This window comes from Leuresthes tenuis, unplaced genomic scaffold (assembly GCF_036924035.1).
Source record: "Leuresthes tenuis unplaced genomic scaffold, fLeuTen1.0.hap1 SCAF_17, whole genome shotgun sequence".
In the NCBI taxonomy this organism is placed as follows: domain Eukaryota; kingdom Metazoa; phylum Chordata; class Actinopteri; order Atheriniformes; family Atherinopsidae; genus Leuresthes; species Leuresthes tenuis.
The window spans coordinates 20,846,136-20,860,409 of NW_027325371.1; the positions used below are offsets into that span (position 1 = coordinate 20,846,136).

General features: G+C 43.4%; 3 protein-coding genes across 3 annotated transcripts; 2 read left to right on the plus strand and 1 right to left on the minus strand.

The window, feature by feature from the left end:
• Positions 1-166: 166 nt before the first annotated feature.
• Positions 167-5,378, plus strand: epor (erythropoietin receptor). Its single transcript, XM_072368484.1, has 8 exons — positions 167-432; positions 667-802; positions 912-1,078; positions 1,960-2,111; positions 2,207-2,363; positions 2,497-2,584; positions 2,734-2,821; positions 2,946-5,378. The coding sequence occupies exons 1-8, from the start codon at positions 333-335 to the stop codon at positions 3,684-3,686; spliced, it is 1,629 nt and encodes a 542-aa protein (XP_072224585.1). The 5' UTR covers positions 167-332; the 3' UTR covers positions 3,687-5,378.
• A 410-nt stretch (positions 5,379-5,788) lies between these two features.
• Positions 5,789-7,987, minus strand: swsap1 (SWIM-type zinc finger 7 associated protein 1). Its single transcript, XM_072369093.1, has 2 exons — positions 7,465-7,987; positions 5,789-6,769 (listed from the first exon to the last, which is right to left on the minus strand). Exons 1-2 carry the CDS (start codon positions 7,726-7,728, stop codon positions 6,233-6,235), a joined length of 801 nt encoding a protein of 266 aa, XP_072225194.1. The 5' UTR covers positions 7,729-7,987; the 3' UTR covers positions 5,789-6,232.
• Positions 7,988-8,030: 43 nt separating this feature from the next.
• Positions 8,031-13,218, plus strand: znf653 (zinc finger protein 653). Its single transcript, XM_072369092.1, has 10 exons — positions 8,031-8,354; positions 8,509-8,549; positions 8,890-9,207; positions 9,319-9,863; positions 9,940-10,117; positions 11,440-11,524; positions 11,672-11,789; positions 11,901-12,015; positions 12,296-12,395; positions 12,970-13,218. Exons 1-10 carry the CDS (start codon positions 8,071-8,073, stop codon positions 13,145-13,147), a joined length of 1,962 nt encoding a protein of 653 aa, XP_072225193.1. The 5' UTR covers positions 8,031-8,070; the 3' UTR covers positions 13,148-13,218.
• The last annotated feature ends 1,056 nt before the right edge of the window (positions 13,219-14,274 follow it).

A 14,274-nucleotide genomic window follows, 5' to 3' on the forward strand; every position in this document is an offset into this window, starting at 1 on the left:
GCTTTCTCACACACGTCAAACAGTCGTGAACATCAATGAGCGCGTGATTCCCGCCTACCAGGAGGAGAGTAAAAAGCTCTCTTACGCTTTTTTTCTTTGCTCCACCTCTTCTTCACTGACTGGAGAAAGTAAACAGCCCCACTGCGCATCTTATCGCTCTCAAGCAGGCGCGTAACCGCGTTGCGCCATCCGTGATAACTAAAACAACAAAAACAAGCTTCACTCCTGGCAAAGAGCTGCGGCGGGCGGGCGTGTGTGTGGCAGGTCGTTGGTCCAGTGATGCAGGTGGACAGCAAAGGGTCCAAGTCTTTGTTCACAGAGAGGACAAAAGGATGACATGTGATCAATTCAACCTTCTGTTGGCACTGCACCTGATGTTCTGCGCCATGGGGACGGCTTCCTCTCCAGGCGCAGGAGATTTTCTAAAGAAAGGTAGGATAACTTTTGTTTTCTTTTTTTTTCCTCTTTGTCCTGGGTGGCAATAAAAAACCAAACTTATTAGAACAAATGGGCAAACTGACGGTAATAGTACAAAAACATTTGTAAAAGAAAGTCATTTTTATTGGTATTTCAACTAAACAACAGCAACTAAAGGCTTTAGAATGATCATGATTCCACATGGTGAGCTCACACTTTACCGATGCCATCCCTGTTTCATCTAATCAGCCTCCATGCTTCTGAAAGAGGAACCAGAAAATCCCAAGTGCTTTGCTGAGGGCAGGAAAAACTTTGTTTGCTTCTGGGAGGAAGATGAGGAGAGGGCTGGTTCTGTGGATCAGTACTCCTTCACATACAGCTACCAGTAAGTCAAACATGTCCCTTTTCAGTCTTTTTGTGCCATCCAGTATCTGAGTGATGGAAGCGCAATATCCTTTCACTCAACCCACATGTCTGCCTCTGTTCCTGAGCAGAAACGAAAAGGGCAGCATGTGCCCGCTGAAAGTCGTCTCTACAGCAGGTGGGAAAAGATTGTTTGTCTGCCATCTGAACCGGATTCAGATGTTTGTCCAGATGGACATCCAGGTTCGTCGGGACGGAAGGCTGATTCACAATCGCAGTCTCCTCGCCGAGCTTGTTTGTGAGTGATTCTACTGCTATTAGCGTGCAACATCCCTCAGCTTTGAATAAATAGTACAGCTAAATTTTTGTTTCTGAATTATTGGATTCAGCAACAATAGATTTTCCAAAAATCTGCTATATATCATGTAATATTTTGTGTTAAAAACTACTCAAATAACTGTGTCTGATGTGATTGTTTCTGCCAATCAATCCGACCCTCCTCTCAGAAGCATTCTGGCATCTTTAAGCTCATTGTTTTTTTATTTTTTTTTATTAAACCTTTATTTCATCAGGCAAGCAATGTAAGAACAGGTTCTTATTTACAAATGCGGCCTGAGGCCAAAGAGCAAAGGCTCTTTGAGGGGGAAAGGGAGAGGGGGTCCTACAACATAAAACAAGTTACACTAACAGACAACAATTAAAAGTAAATACAATACAATGACTTTAATTTTTGGGCTTGGCCTCACTGTTTTCATCAGGGTTGGAAATCTGTAAAGCAAGCAGTTCGCAAGAGATTGTGGAGGGTAAAACAATGCCATAATTGTTTATTGTAAATTCTTGGTAATTCTCCTTTTTTCCTTGCGAGTCGCTTTGGATAAATGTGTCTGCTAAATGCATAGATCTAAGTGTGAAACAGCGAAAACAGGAGCTTCAATGCACAATTCACATGTCCTGAGTGGACACAGACACTCTTCAAAATGAATGCTAATCCTGCTATGCATCTGCTGAAAAAGAAACACTAGAAATGTCTGCTAGATTATGCTGTAATCAGCAAACCAGTCTGCAAGAGATATCAGGGTATCTGCGCATAGAGGAACTACCGTTTGTTTCAGGGTATGACAAACTTCCCTTGACTGCCGCCACAATCTTCCCTAACACGACTCTTTGTCGGTCTGGCAGTTCTTCTGGACCCTCCTACTAATGTAACGGTGAGCCGCACTGGTCATAAATGCCAGCTGAATGTTAGCTGGGTGTCTCCTCCCCTCAAGTACATGGATGACAGCATGATATATGAGGTGCTCTATGCTCCAGCAGACAATCACCTTGGGCAGGTATGGCTTTTATTTTAGCGGCTTCACCAATATCATGAATGTTGCTAACTTCAGGTAGCAGATTAAGGCTGCAGTTGGGATACGTCTTTATACAGGTGGAGGTGGCGCGAGCCTGCTCTGAGTTGATTCTGACAGGCCTTCAGCCAGGTACAAATTACAGCGTGCAAATCCGTGTAAAGCTGGACGGGCTCTCCTACAATGGCTATTGGAGTGCCTGGAGTGACCCCGTGTTCGTGGAAACTCTCCCTGCAGGTGAATATGCACACACTGTGTCATCCTGCTTTACCAGCAGTACAGGAATGCCATGGAACAGTATATGTTGTGCCACATTTTTACTTTATGTTCAACGATCTAAAACATATTCATCTTGCTGTGCCTCTGCCAGAATTGGACCCACTCATTGTGTCCCTGACCCTCATCATCTCTTTCATCCTCATTGTGCTGTTTCTTACAATACTTCTGTCCCATCAAAGGTCTGTGAATCAGGTCTACACAAACATATAGATTTATTTTCTATCCACCGTATATTTGTTGCATTGGTGAAAATCTTTAGAAATAACAGATAGAAGAGACTCGTTGGACACATTTGAAAATCTGTATTCTGCTGATGTTTTCTTTTCAGGTTCCTTATAAAAAAGATTTGGCCAATCATTCCAACTCCTGACAGCAAATTCCAAGGTCTTTTCACTGTTTATGGTGGGAACTTTGAGGTAAGAACAAGACTACACATCTACAGGCCAGCTCGCATCTGTGAGGCCTTACTTATAAGGCTGCTTTAAACTGAATCTCATGCTCGAAGTTAGTGTTCTCATAATCCTTTCTGTTTCTGTACAGGAGTGGTTAGGGCAGACAAGTGGAGGCATGTGGTTGACTCCAGCTTTCATCTACTCTGAAGAATGCCCTTCTCCCCTAGAAGTACTCTCAGAACTCAGTCTGTGTCCCTCTCTGACCTCTCCACCTCTTCCACCCAAGGCCTCTAAAGCTTTGACCGCAGTCAGAAATGAGGCCAAGGATACAAATAAAGTGGTGGTTGGGGGAGAGCTGTTGGATAGGGGTGATTCAGCTCTCACAGATGAGTGGAGAGCCTTACCTCGTGACCACTGGATGATGGGACGCCTGCAGGTGTTCCAGCAGCACCCCCTCCCATGCTCCCACTCTACTCTGTTGGAATCTCAAGACACTTACGTCACCCTCAGTGCGAATAACCACAGTGAAGATGAGCACATGGATGACACTCTCGAGGAGACCTTACCACTTGAAGTGTTTTTTGCCACTAGAAAAGCAGCGTTGTGTGAGTCTCACTCTGACCTGGGGTCCGGTCAGCAGAGCTCTGGCTCAGATCGTCTTTCATCCCAGTCCAGCTTTGAGTACCCAAACCAAGCCTGGATGTCCAAAGGCCCAGGGTACACCTACATGGCAGTGGCTGACTCTGGGGTTTCTATGGATTACAGCCCAATGACCAGAGTTGATGACATAAGCAAAGTGGTTGTCTATGCCAATGAGTACAAAAATGAGATCCCTGCTCAGAGAAGACCCGTCCTGATGAGGCAGTGCCCTGTCCATGATGACAGATGAGAGACAGCCAAACTGGACAGGCTGCACAAGGATGAAGCTTTAAGCAGATGTGGTGAAGAGTTGTTGAATCTCCACTCAGGCTACGTAGCCTGCCATCTACTGTTAAGAAAAGAGCAAACGAGCTAACCGATACCAAAGATTAAGCTAAAGGACTCAGAGAGAAGGGTTCACTGGATGGATCTGATCTGTACAGGACACTAAATAGAAAATGTCAGCTGTGTTTGACACCAAATACTGATATTCATTAGTCTGCACGTTGATCCATTGATAATGTATCCTGCAGATTAGATTAGTTGTTGTCAATTCAAGTTGAGTGAACAAACTCCTTCCACAAAGTGCTTCCACAGTGATGTATTCAAATTTGAGCCGAATGTGCTCTCATTTTAGCTTAACTGACAAAGTTGCTATGAGGTTCAAATACACAGCCAACATCCTGAATTGAAAGACTGTTAATAGTGTAGGTAAAATACTTTTTCCCTGTTCCTATGTTTTCTTGTTGTCAACCAATTCCTTTACAAGACTGAAACCAGCAATCATGTCACAAATGCCTTCTTAGTGTCCAAAGCTTGATATAGAATAGCCTAGCATATTTCTCTGCTATACACATATAGAGTTTGTGTTTAGCTAATTATTAACATGCTCACAACGACAGTGCTGAAGTTTGTTAGGTTTACCTGATGTACATCCTTAATTCATTATGTTAGCATGTTAACATTTGGTTCTTGACTGTTAAAATCTAAAGCCGAGTCTAATGAGAATAGCATTAGATATAAAGTACTGAGCAAAACTTTTTTTTCTGATGTTAGTGCCAGAGAAAAGTTTGATTTATTACATTTTAATGTTAAATGTAGGGTCATGTATGTCTGTACAAAGAGTTACAGCAATTTGTCCATTCGCTGTTAAGATGTTCTAACCTGGACCAAAGTGATGGACCATTCTAAGTAAAACTAACCCACACTAGACTAAAACTAAACTTTAAACTATTTGTGACCCATACATATTTGAGTCAGGGATTTATTTTACAAGTGGGAACCGACACACTCGGTAAAGCCTAAAAGTGTGTGCAGAGGAACCAACAAAGTGTTTTTAGTCTCTTCATGGGATTTGTTGACTTTAGAGAAAATATAGAACAGCAGCAGTCTGATCATTTGAATAACCTTTAATTGTACTCAACCCCCCAACAGCCACATCAGTGTCAGTTCGAAATCTGACTATCACCGTATCTGTAGATAATACAAGGTTCTTTTAACGTTTTATCACAATTGTTTTAGAGTTTTAGATCAAACCAGTAAGTTGTATTCATTTCTACTACAGAATTATTATTAAGTCAGATTAAATTAAATTTACTGTAGGCTGTGCTGCAAGCTTTTAAGTTTTAAGTTCATATCCAATCTCTGGTAACTGTAGCACAATGTAAGTTTCTTTCTTGTCAGGTCTTTTTTTCTTTTCTTTTCTTTTTCCGAGGTAACACTGCCACCCGAAGAGCACAACGTGCACGACATGTCTATGCAAAAACATTCCAGATCTTTGCCTCAAGCAATTCCATTTTTTAGTGCCTGTTTGCTTTTGTGATGTAGGAAAAATATGTAGTTCTGACATTGTAAATACTTTCTAAGAATATCGGTATTTTTCTAAGCATTGTTGATTTATTTTTTAGTAACGTGACACATTACGGACACAAAGATTTTTATATATATATATATATATATATATATATATATATATAAATCCTTCCTTTAAATTTCTGGCAGTTTTTAATAGCCATTTCCTTCAATGTTACATACTTCATGAATATTCAGAATATATTTTCATATCCTACCGTACACTTATCTCTTTGTCACGGTGAAATGGCGCTTACCTCCTTGCCGAGATGAACATTTCAATTTTGTGGTTCGTCAAACTTGTAAAATTAAAACAAAGAGCAATATTTTTCTTTTCATGTTTTTCATTTTCTGAAATATTCCACATAGATTTTTTTGCCTATAGATGACTTACAGAATAAGTGTTTTCAATAAAAAAAAACAAACATACGTACAAAGTCTTCCTTCACACTTAATAGAGCACAAAAACATGTAGCGAGACGAAGGTAACTCATCCTCAGTGTTGCTGATGTATTCTTGGAGCAGATAGGCAAAGGTATTATGACTCCTGGGCTTCATCAGGCAAATACTTTGAACATGTTGATTAAAGACAGGAAGACAAACAGGAACTTGCTAAACAAAGTGTGCCTTGTTATATAGAGTGTAATTTTCAGGCTTTTTGATTTCTATCATCTCCTTTTTAGGAGTGTCACAAGGAGACTTGGTCTCATTTTGAAGAGTCCTGCCTTGGAATGTTGGAAACTATTCTTCAGTTAAAGATAACCAACGGAAATACTTTCAAGATCTTATTAATCTGGTGAATATATTTCTACAGTATGTAACACAGAAATCAAGCTCACTAAATGTACAGCCAGAACGGATGAGATAAGCTTAAATAAGAACTAAAAAGCTTTTTTTCATGTGATGCTGTAACAGATGAGTTAATCCGCATCTGCTAAAGTCTTTTCAAACTAACTTGAACTGCATTAAACCGTCCGGAAAAACGAAGAGCTGCCACTCTTGAGTTAAACGTGGCTTATCGTCTTTTTCAAAAGGAAGCTCTGTGATTCCTCTCTCAGAAAGGTAAATGTTCCACGCTTCCTCTGCTGCGGCCGCTGCAGCTTCATAGCCTCTGTCCTGATCCAGAGTGCAACGGACCTGGAAATAGCGGTCAAGGACATCAAGAGTGGGGTCTGTGGCTGAAGCATCCCTGCCGTCTTGCCCGGTGTCGACTTCTGACAGGAAGGAGGCGATGACGCGGCAGGGGGCTGAGCTCGGCCCCCGCTGTTCCAGGACTTGTGTGAGAAAAGCTGCGGTGTCGCACAGCAGGGCAGCCAAGTGTGCAGCACAGGACTGCTCCCCGGACTGAAATCCACTGTGGCTGTGAAGGAAGTCCTCCAGTCCGTTGATGATGATCACTGAGGGAGGTGTGGGGGACTCATGCAGGCTGGCAACCTGCTGGAGCAGCTCGTCCAGTGTCCGAGGATAGCAAAATGTGATTTTCTTAAAAGTAAATATAGGCAGAAATCAGATTACAGTTGAGGCTACAGTTCCAGATAGCAATAATCGCGATAATCTAAACCACAAATTCTGCATTTCTGTGTGAATGAACTAATTAAGAAGCGCATTTCTCACACTGTAATAAGTCATCAAACATTACCAAGTCAACTGCAGTCACGAAGCATACGACCATCGTCTTTCATTTCTAAGGTTTTACGTATCATGACACAACAAAAAAGACAAATAATGATGTTAATCTGATCCTTGCCAGGTCTTATTTTGTGCCCAGATCACGTTATATTCATTATTGGTGAACACATGAACATGTTTATTAACCATGAGAATGGATTTGACTGAGCTTAACCAAGACTGAGCTCCCAAGTGTGTACTTTACATTTAGCCTTGAGTCAGGGATGCAAGTTTTTACAACAATGCAAGTTTGCTGCTGTGAAAGTCTATCAACAGTTAATAAAGGGGTGGTAGTACAGATAAACTGCAGCTAAAAAAGACAAAGCAAGTATTCTGCAGGAAGAGAATCGAATTTTTTTATGACCAGGTTACCTCGAAACATATCCTCAATAAAGCGCCAGCTGTTCCAGTGGAAAATAATCCGTGTAATTCTATCTATGGCTAAAACTAATTCCAACTCACAGAAATGGGAACCAATGCGTATCGCTTGAGCGTAAAGTGAACTCTACCTTTAGACTTTCTGGGCTCAGACTAGGGACGCATCTCTGCAGTGACACTGGAAGGCTCTGGATTTGTGTTTGGGCGAAAAATACCACTTTAACCCCCATCTCTGAGGCGGCGGTGACGGCCGCCAGCAGCAGCACGGAGCGGCTGACGCGGCGGTCTCCCACCATCAGGGCGCTGCAGGGTGGCGGAGGGCTGACTGGGAGCTCCTTCTTCACACATGTTTGTGACATAAATGTCCTAAACACGAGTGTTAAAATATCTGACATAGCCGACACTGCGACAATACCATTTTCAACATCTGAAAATTAGGTTCAAGCTCAAGATTCCCGCGTCTGTGTCCGTGTTGCACATCAGTGTCCGTGCTGCCGTGGTCCGGGTGGAATACGTTTCTTTTTTAATGCAATGTTCCGCCTCGGTCAACTCTGTCGTAGCATTTTGGTCTATACGTTAGCATTTGGTATAAGTATAATTTTAAGACCACTGACGTTCGGTTGACAAGCTCGTTAGTTGGTGGCCAAAAGCAGAAAAATCAAATATTTTAGCGTTTCCTGTGAGGCTTGACACAACTTCCGGAATGTTGGCTAATAACATCAGCTGTTAATGCCAAGATGGCGCATCGCCCGGCAGACGGTCCCCTGGACGATAACCAATCCGGGGACCAAGGTGTTTTGAGGCGTTGTAGGGGACGACCCAGACTCACGGACTCCGACCGGGCACAGAGGCGTCTTGAATCCCGAAAGAAGTACGACGTTAGGAGGGTGTACCTCGGAGAGTCCCATAAGCTGTGGAGTGAGCTCCGCAGACGGACCAGTCTGAGTGATGCCGGGCTGGCAGAGTATCTCATTCTGCTCAACTCCACGTTCGGAGAAAAATACCAGCAAGAATACTGCGGGTAGGAAAGGATACTCTTGTTTCTTTGAGATAGCATCTAAAATGTGAGTGCTTAGCTTTTGACAGCGCCACTGTAATGTTGTATACTCCACTGGACCCTGCAGATACAAACACATGGTTTTATTGTAAATGTTGTGTTTTTTAATGCTTTACAGGAAGAAGACGGTACCAGATGTCTCGGGGAAACAGAAAAGAGGTGTGTGGATTCATTTAGAACGGGGATATCTGGTTGTATTCAAATTATATGACCTGTTTTCTTACATGACAGGAGAGCAAAGTGGATGCAAGCAGCCAGTTAATTTATTTCTCAGCAGACTAAACTGTCAGCCTGAGGTTGACGTTTGCTTAGGAGGAGCTCTGTCCCCGGATCTGTCCCCTGCCGAACACATATAAAGTATGATGAAGAAGGGAATTGGACTGCAACAACTGTTGAGCAGCTGAAAACTTGCATTTCAGCAAGAATGGACACAGATTGTGACAATTAATAGTCCTCAGTTCCAAAAATGATCGCTGATAATAATTTTGCTGTCCCGCAGGTAGGAAGCAGTGTGTATCTAGCCTCCAGAGCCTTGTGTGTTGGTACCAGGAGCACACGCGCTCCTGCCCCCACGAGCCCCAGCTCAGAGCCCTGGAGCCCCAGGCCAGCTTCTCCACTGCTGCTATCTGGCAATGTGACTCTGATCACTCCTTTGTGCAATACCTTTACTCACCACTGAGGGAGGCAAGTGACTCTGAGCATGAGGAGACAGAAAACTTGGACAGCGATGGAGAGATTGCAGACGAAACAGACACGCCACTGTCCAAAGGCACCGCGAGCAGACAGAGAAGAAAGGAGGCTCACAAGAAATTCAAAGGTGCAGGATGACATTTGTGCAGCCTTGTACTGTTGTTGATGGTAGTTAATTATTTTATCACTAGCTGGTGAATCTTAAATTCTTTCCATTGTTATTCCCTTTAACTTGTAGATGTTGAAGAAAATGTTTCTGAGGAACAGCATACGATCATGTGCCAGACTGAAGAAACTGTGGCTCTAAACCACCAGCCGGTTCCAGAGGCTTCTTCCAGGGATGCTCCTCTGGCAGGACGGCCTGACTGGGAGATGGAGATGGTGCAACAGCAGGGTTCCCTCACGGCAGAGTTGGACTCCATGCCTGCGGAGGAGGAAGAAGACGAGGAGGAGGAGGAGGAGGAGGCTGAGGATCTGAGGCAAATCAAGAAAGGAAGGGAAAGAGAGGGGGAGAAACTCAGAGAAGAAGAAGAAATCCAGTCTGTCGGGCATGATTACCAATGCATTACGGCTTCTTTAGCTGATCTGGAGAAGGGGGATGAGGACTCGGTGCTGTCAGAGAGCTTAAATGGTTCAGTGCCGCTGGATGCTCAGCTGGAGTTGTCAGTCCCGCCGCCCATGCAGGTACACGAGCAGCCTGAACTGTTTGACCCTCAGGCTCTGCAGACAGTGGTGAGTGGCTGTGAGATCCCTCACCAGAGGGCGGCTGTGGATGGCTCACAGGTAGGTGAAAGAGAACCGTAGATATTAAGGGCTTTACGATTGCTTGTTTCCTAATTGTTGCCATTGTTTTTCCCAGCTGATTATCATCACCGGTCCCAGCTATGAGGCCTTGGCATCAGAGGGAATCCAGCTCAACATGGGCAATGGAAATGTGGAGGAAGTCACCTGCTCTGTCATCGGGGGAGCCACCTACAACCAGGCGTGCGCACCTGACTCAGAAATCAGAGCAGAAGAGGACGAAGACACCATCACAGGTGTGCTGCAGTTTGAGTTAAAACTTTTAGTGTATTTTAGCGTTGATTATGGTATACAGTCCTGGTGTGCTTCTGATAAGTTTGTGGAATGTAATAACATTTATTTCTATCCAAAGCTGCATTCTATTCTCGCCAAAGATTCTCATTGCGGAGAAAGTCTGGACTCTGTGGTGGCCAATACTACTGTGAAAAACTGTCTCATACTTTTTAAACAACGCTTTCACAATTTCAGCCTGATGTATCCTGACAATGTCGTCTTCGAATGAGCCCGTGTCATCAGGGGGGAAAGAATGTGTTATTAAACAAAACTTTCTGTATATTCAGGTAGCTGAACCCATTTTTTTGGCACAGTGTTCTAAACCTCTCCAAGTGAAGCAACCCCAAGACAGCTTTTACAGAAGGCTCTCGGTATGATGCTCGCAGCACTTTGTGCACCTTTCTTCTTGTATTAATGCGCCCACTCTGGAACTCTGGGAAATGAAATGATATTGCTGCAGTATGAGTTATTGTAAAAGAAATGCTATTGAGCTAGATAACAAGATGAATAGAAAACTGAAATGAGCTGACAACATTTAGAAAGCTGTGGTGACGCAGGTGTGGTAGAAATCTTCAGAGGTCGCCATGAATGGAGTGGGGTGTTGTTTTTGTGGCTTGGCAACAACTTGATGAGTGCAGACACAGCGTGACATCCATCCATTATCTGCCGCTTCTCCGGGGGTCGGGTGGCGGGGGGCATTCCCGAGGCATTCCCAGGCCAGCCGAGAGACAGTTTCTCCAGGGTCTCCTCCCAGTGGGACGTGTCCGGAGCACCTCCCCAGGGAGGCGTCCAGGAGGCATCCTAACCAGCTGCCACCTCATCTGACTCCTCTCAATGCGGAGGAGCAGCGGTTCTACTCCGAGCCCCTCCCGGATGACTGAGCTTCTCACCCTGTCTCTAAGGGAGAGCCAGACACCCTGCGGAGGAAACCCATTTCGGCCGCATGTATTCGCGACCTGCTGTGTTTGCCCATTTTATTTGCCAGTGACCTCACATTGCCTATAATGGTCAAGGGAAGAAATGGTTTAAACTTCCTCCTCCCGTTTCTTTTTGTTAGTTTTGTTCGTGCTCTGTGTCCTCGACATCTCTTCTTTTACTGACCTGGATTTGGTGCCTGGTTTAAAAAAGCACGACATCCAAACTGTTTTAAAGAATGTGTTTTTCCAGAAAAGAAGCTCAGGAGAAAATCTCTAAAAGATGCGGAGCTTTCTCAGCACAATGACCCATGTGATAAAAGTCGATTTCTGACGTCTTCTCTATGGAACTTTTTTCTGTTTTTCTGCAGGTTTGAGTGACAAACAGCTGCTGCAGCCCACTGTTGATACTTTAGAGCTGGGTAGTGACAGAGAGATGCAGAGGTGTCTGAGCAGGTTTGTCCTTCCCATAAGTCACATGATGTATTCTTGTTAAAATTGAGAAATGCCCCAAGATCCGTGTGATCGGCAGATGTGATCCAGCTTTTAAACCGCTCTCCTCTTGTCATCCAGCAATAAGTCCACAGTGTGTGTGTTTTGTAGTGTCAAGTCAAAAAGAAGCAGACGAGGCCCAGTGATAGAGGCTGACGGGATGCTCAAGATGTTCCACTGTCCATACGAAGGCTGCAGTCAAGTCTATGTAGCAATAAGCAGCTTTCAGGTAAATTATACCCACTTATATAAGCTATACTGGATTTTCTAAATGACTTACTTAACATTTCAACTTCTGTTCCTTTGCAAATGATTAAAATTAACCATTTGTTGTCTGCAGAATCACGTGAATCTAGTTCACAGGAAAGGCAGGACCAAGGTCTGCCCTCACCCTGGCTGTGGAAAGAAATTTTACCTGTCTAACCATCTGCATCGGCACATGATCATCCACTCAGGTGAGCTCCCAAAGACTGCCGTGACTTGTCAAAAATGGCACCTTTAATTGGGGTTTTTTTCACTGGTCACAGAGCAGCATGTTTAAAAAAATATATATATATATATATTTATAACAAAAAACACAGAGATGGTGTTTAACTAAATAAAAATGTATAGACGCAAAAGATCCTCAGTTATGAAGCAGGTTATTACACGTGATTGCACATCATAACATGTGAGTGAAAAGTGCGTCTCATAGTTTGAAAGAAACGCTGAATAAAAATTTGGGTCTTTCTTCAGGGGTCAGAGACTTCATCTGTGAGACGTGCGGAAAATCATTTAAGCGAAAGAATCATCTGGAGGTTCACAGGCGGACCCACACAGGAGAAACGCCACTCCAGTAAGTTACCAGTGTTATAATCCGGTTTGGAGCTTGACCTCGCAGATTCAAGACTTGAAAAAGTTCAGACACAAATTCCCTGTTTCTGTTGTTTGTTTGTTTTTCTTTTTATGATCAATAACTTGAGAAATGTATATCTTTGATTGGTGAATTTATGTCTTGAAAGTAGCAGAGCAGCTTCTGTACTTGGTGAGGTACTGTGTCACAATTGTTTTCTGATTGGATGAAGCCTGAACTGTTTGTAATAGTTGTTCATTACTAGCAAATATGCAATGCAGTTACCACTTTACACCAGTAGGTGGTGGAGTTGTACCACACAGAAGGATTCCAACATAAACTTTAACTATGAAGACTCATAATAACTTTTACCACACGGAAACTTTGTTATACGAACAAACTCCTAGAAATGTTTAGCAAAGAGCTACTTGCATATAGGACAGGGCCAACCATCTTTACATGATCGTCACTCTGCTCTTCTTTACCCTTTATCTGACGTACATTTTTTTCCAACTTTTCACTTCTGGTAAATAATAGACGTTTTTGTTTTCCTTGCATCAACATCGTCATCTGGCAGATGTGAAATCTGCGGCTATCAGTGTCGGCAGCGTGCGTCACTCAACTGGCACATGAGGAAACACACCCCAGAGGCCCACTACAACTTCACCTGCGATTTCTGCGACAAGAGGTTCGAGAAGCTGGACAGTGTCAAATTCCACAAGCTGAAGAGCCACCCAGAAAAGCAGGCGACCTGAAGGGCCTCGGAGACGGGCAGCTGAGCGAGCGCAGGTTGGTCGCCGGAGACCGAAGGAAGACTGCGAGCGAAGACAGCGACCTTCCTTTGATGTGTGTGTGGGTGTGTGTCACACCGCTCATGTCCACGGTGACGTGAACGCCGTCGGCGTTCGGATGAGGCGGTTGTGGGAGGAGCTAACAGCTGTGCAGGACGCAGGCTGTGGCAGACTGGAGGTTGATTGTGGCTTGATCATTTTGGACCTTTTCTTAAACTACTAAACTCCTCCTGAGGGATTTTTTTTAATGCAACTTTTTTGCAACATTAGTAAACTTATCCTTGTGGATTTCTGTTTTTTTTTTTTTTTTTAATCACCAAAACTATAAAACCAACAGTGTCAGTTCTGAAGTAAGCTGCAGATCTCGGCATTGACAGCCGATTACATTATTACACGCAGGAGTGATTATTACTCTCGAGCCTGGTGGCATTTCACGCCTTGGTAATATTTTAGCATTTCTCCTGTGTGGGACTACTTTTAGCAGTGACATTCATTGAAAATGATTCCCTCTAAACCTTTCTGTTGGTACAGAAGCTGAGAGCAGCCCTTCTTTATCTCTACACCACGTGATGATTATTCTGTTAACTTGAGATAGTTGTCACATTGTAACAAGTGAATTTATCTTGTTTTCTTGACGATTTGGCCTTTCTGTTTTCTCAAGATAACAGCACATAGTAAACTATTCTCATGAGAAAATTAGCTTTTGTTTCTCGAAGTCACAAGGTGACGAGCTTAAAGGAGAAGTTCTTTTTTTTTTTTTTAAAGCCTGGACGTTATTTCTGGCATGAAATATATTAATCTACTCACCGATAACAGTTTGGTGAAAGTCAGCGTCCTTTGGCAGATATTTAGATCACTACATTTGCGTATATTCATATAATGGGAGAGAACAGGGCATAGATAATACAGCCTCTAAATATCTTCCGAAGGACTCCGTCTTTCACCAAACTGTTATCGGTGGACATATTTTATGCCAGATATAAGGTCCAGGTTTAAAAGAAAAAAAGAGAACTTCTCCTTTAAAACTACCTGGTTCCTGTGTTAACCCCTAAGGCTTAAATGTGTCAGTTATTTTATTGCACTGGGTAAAT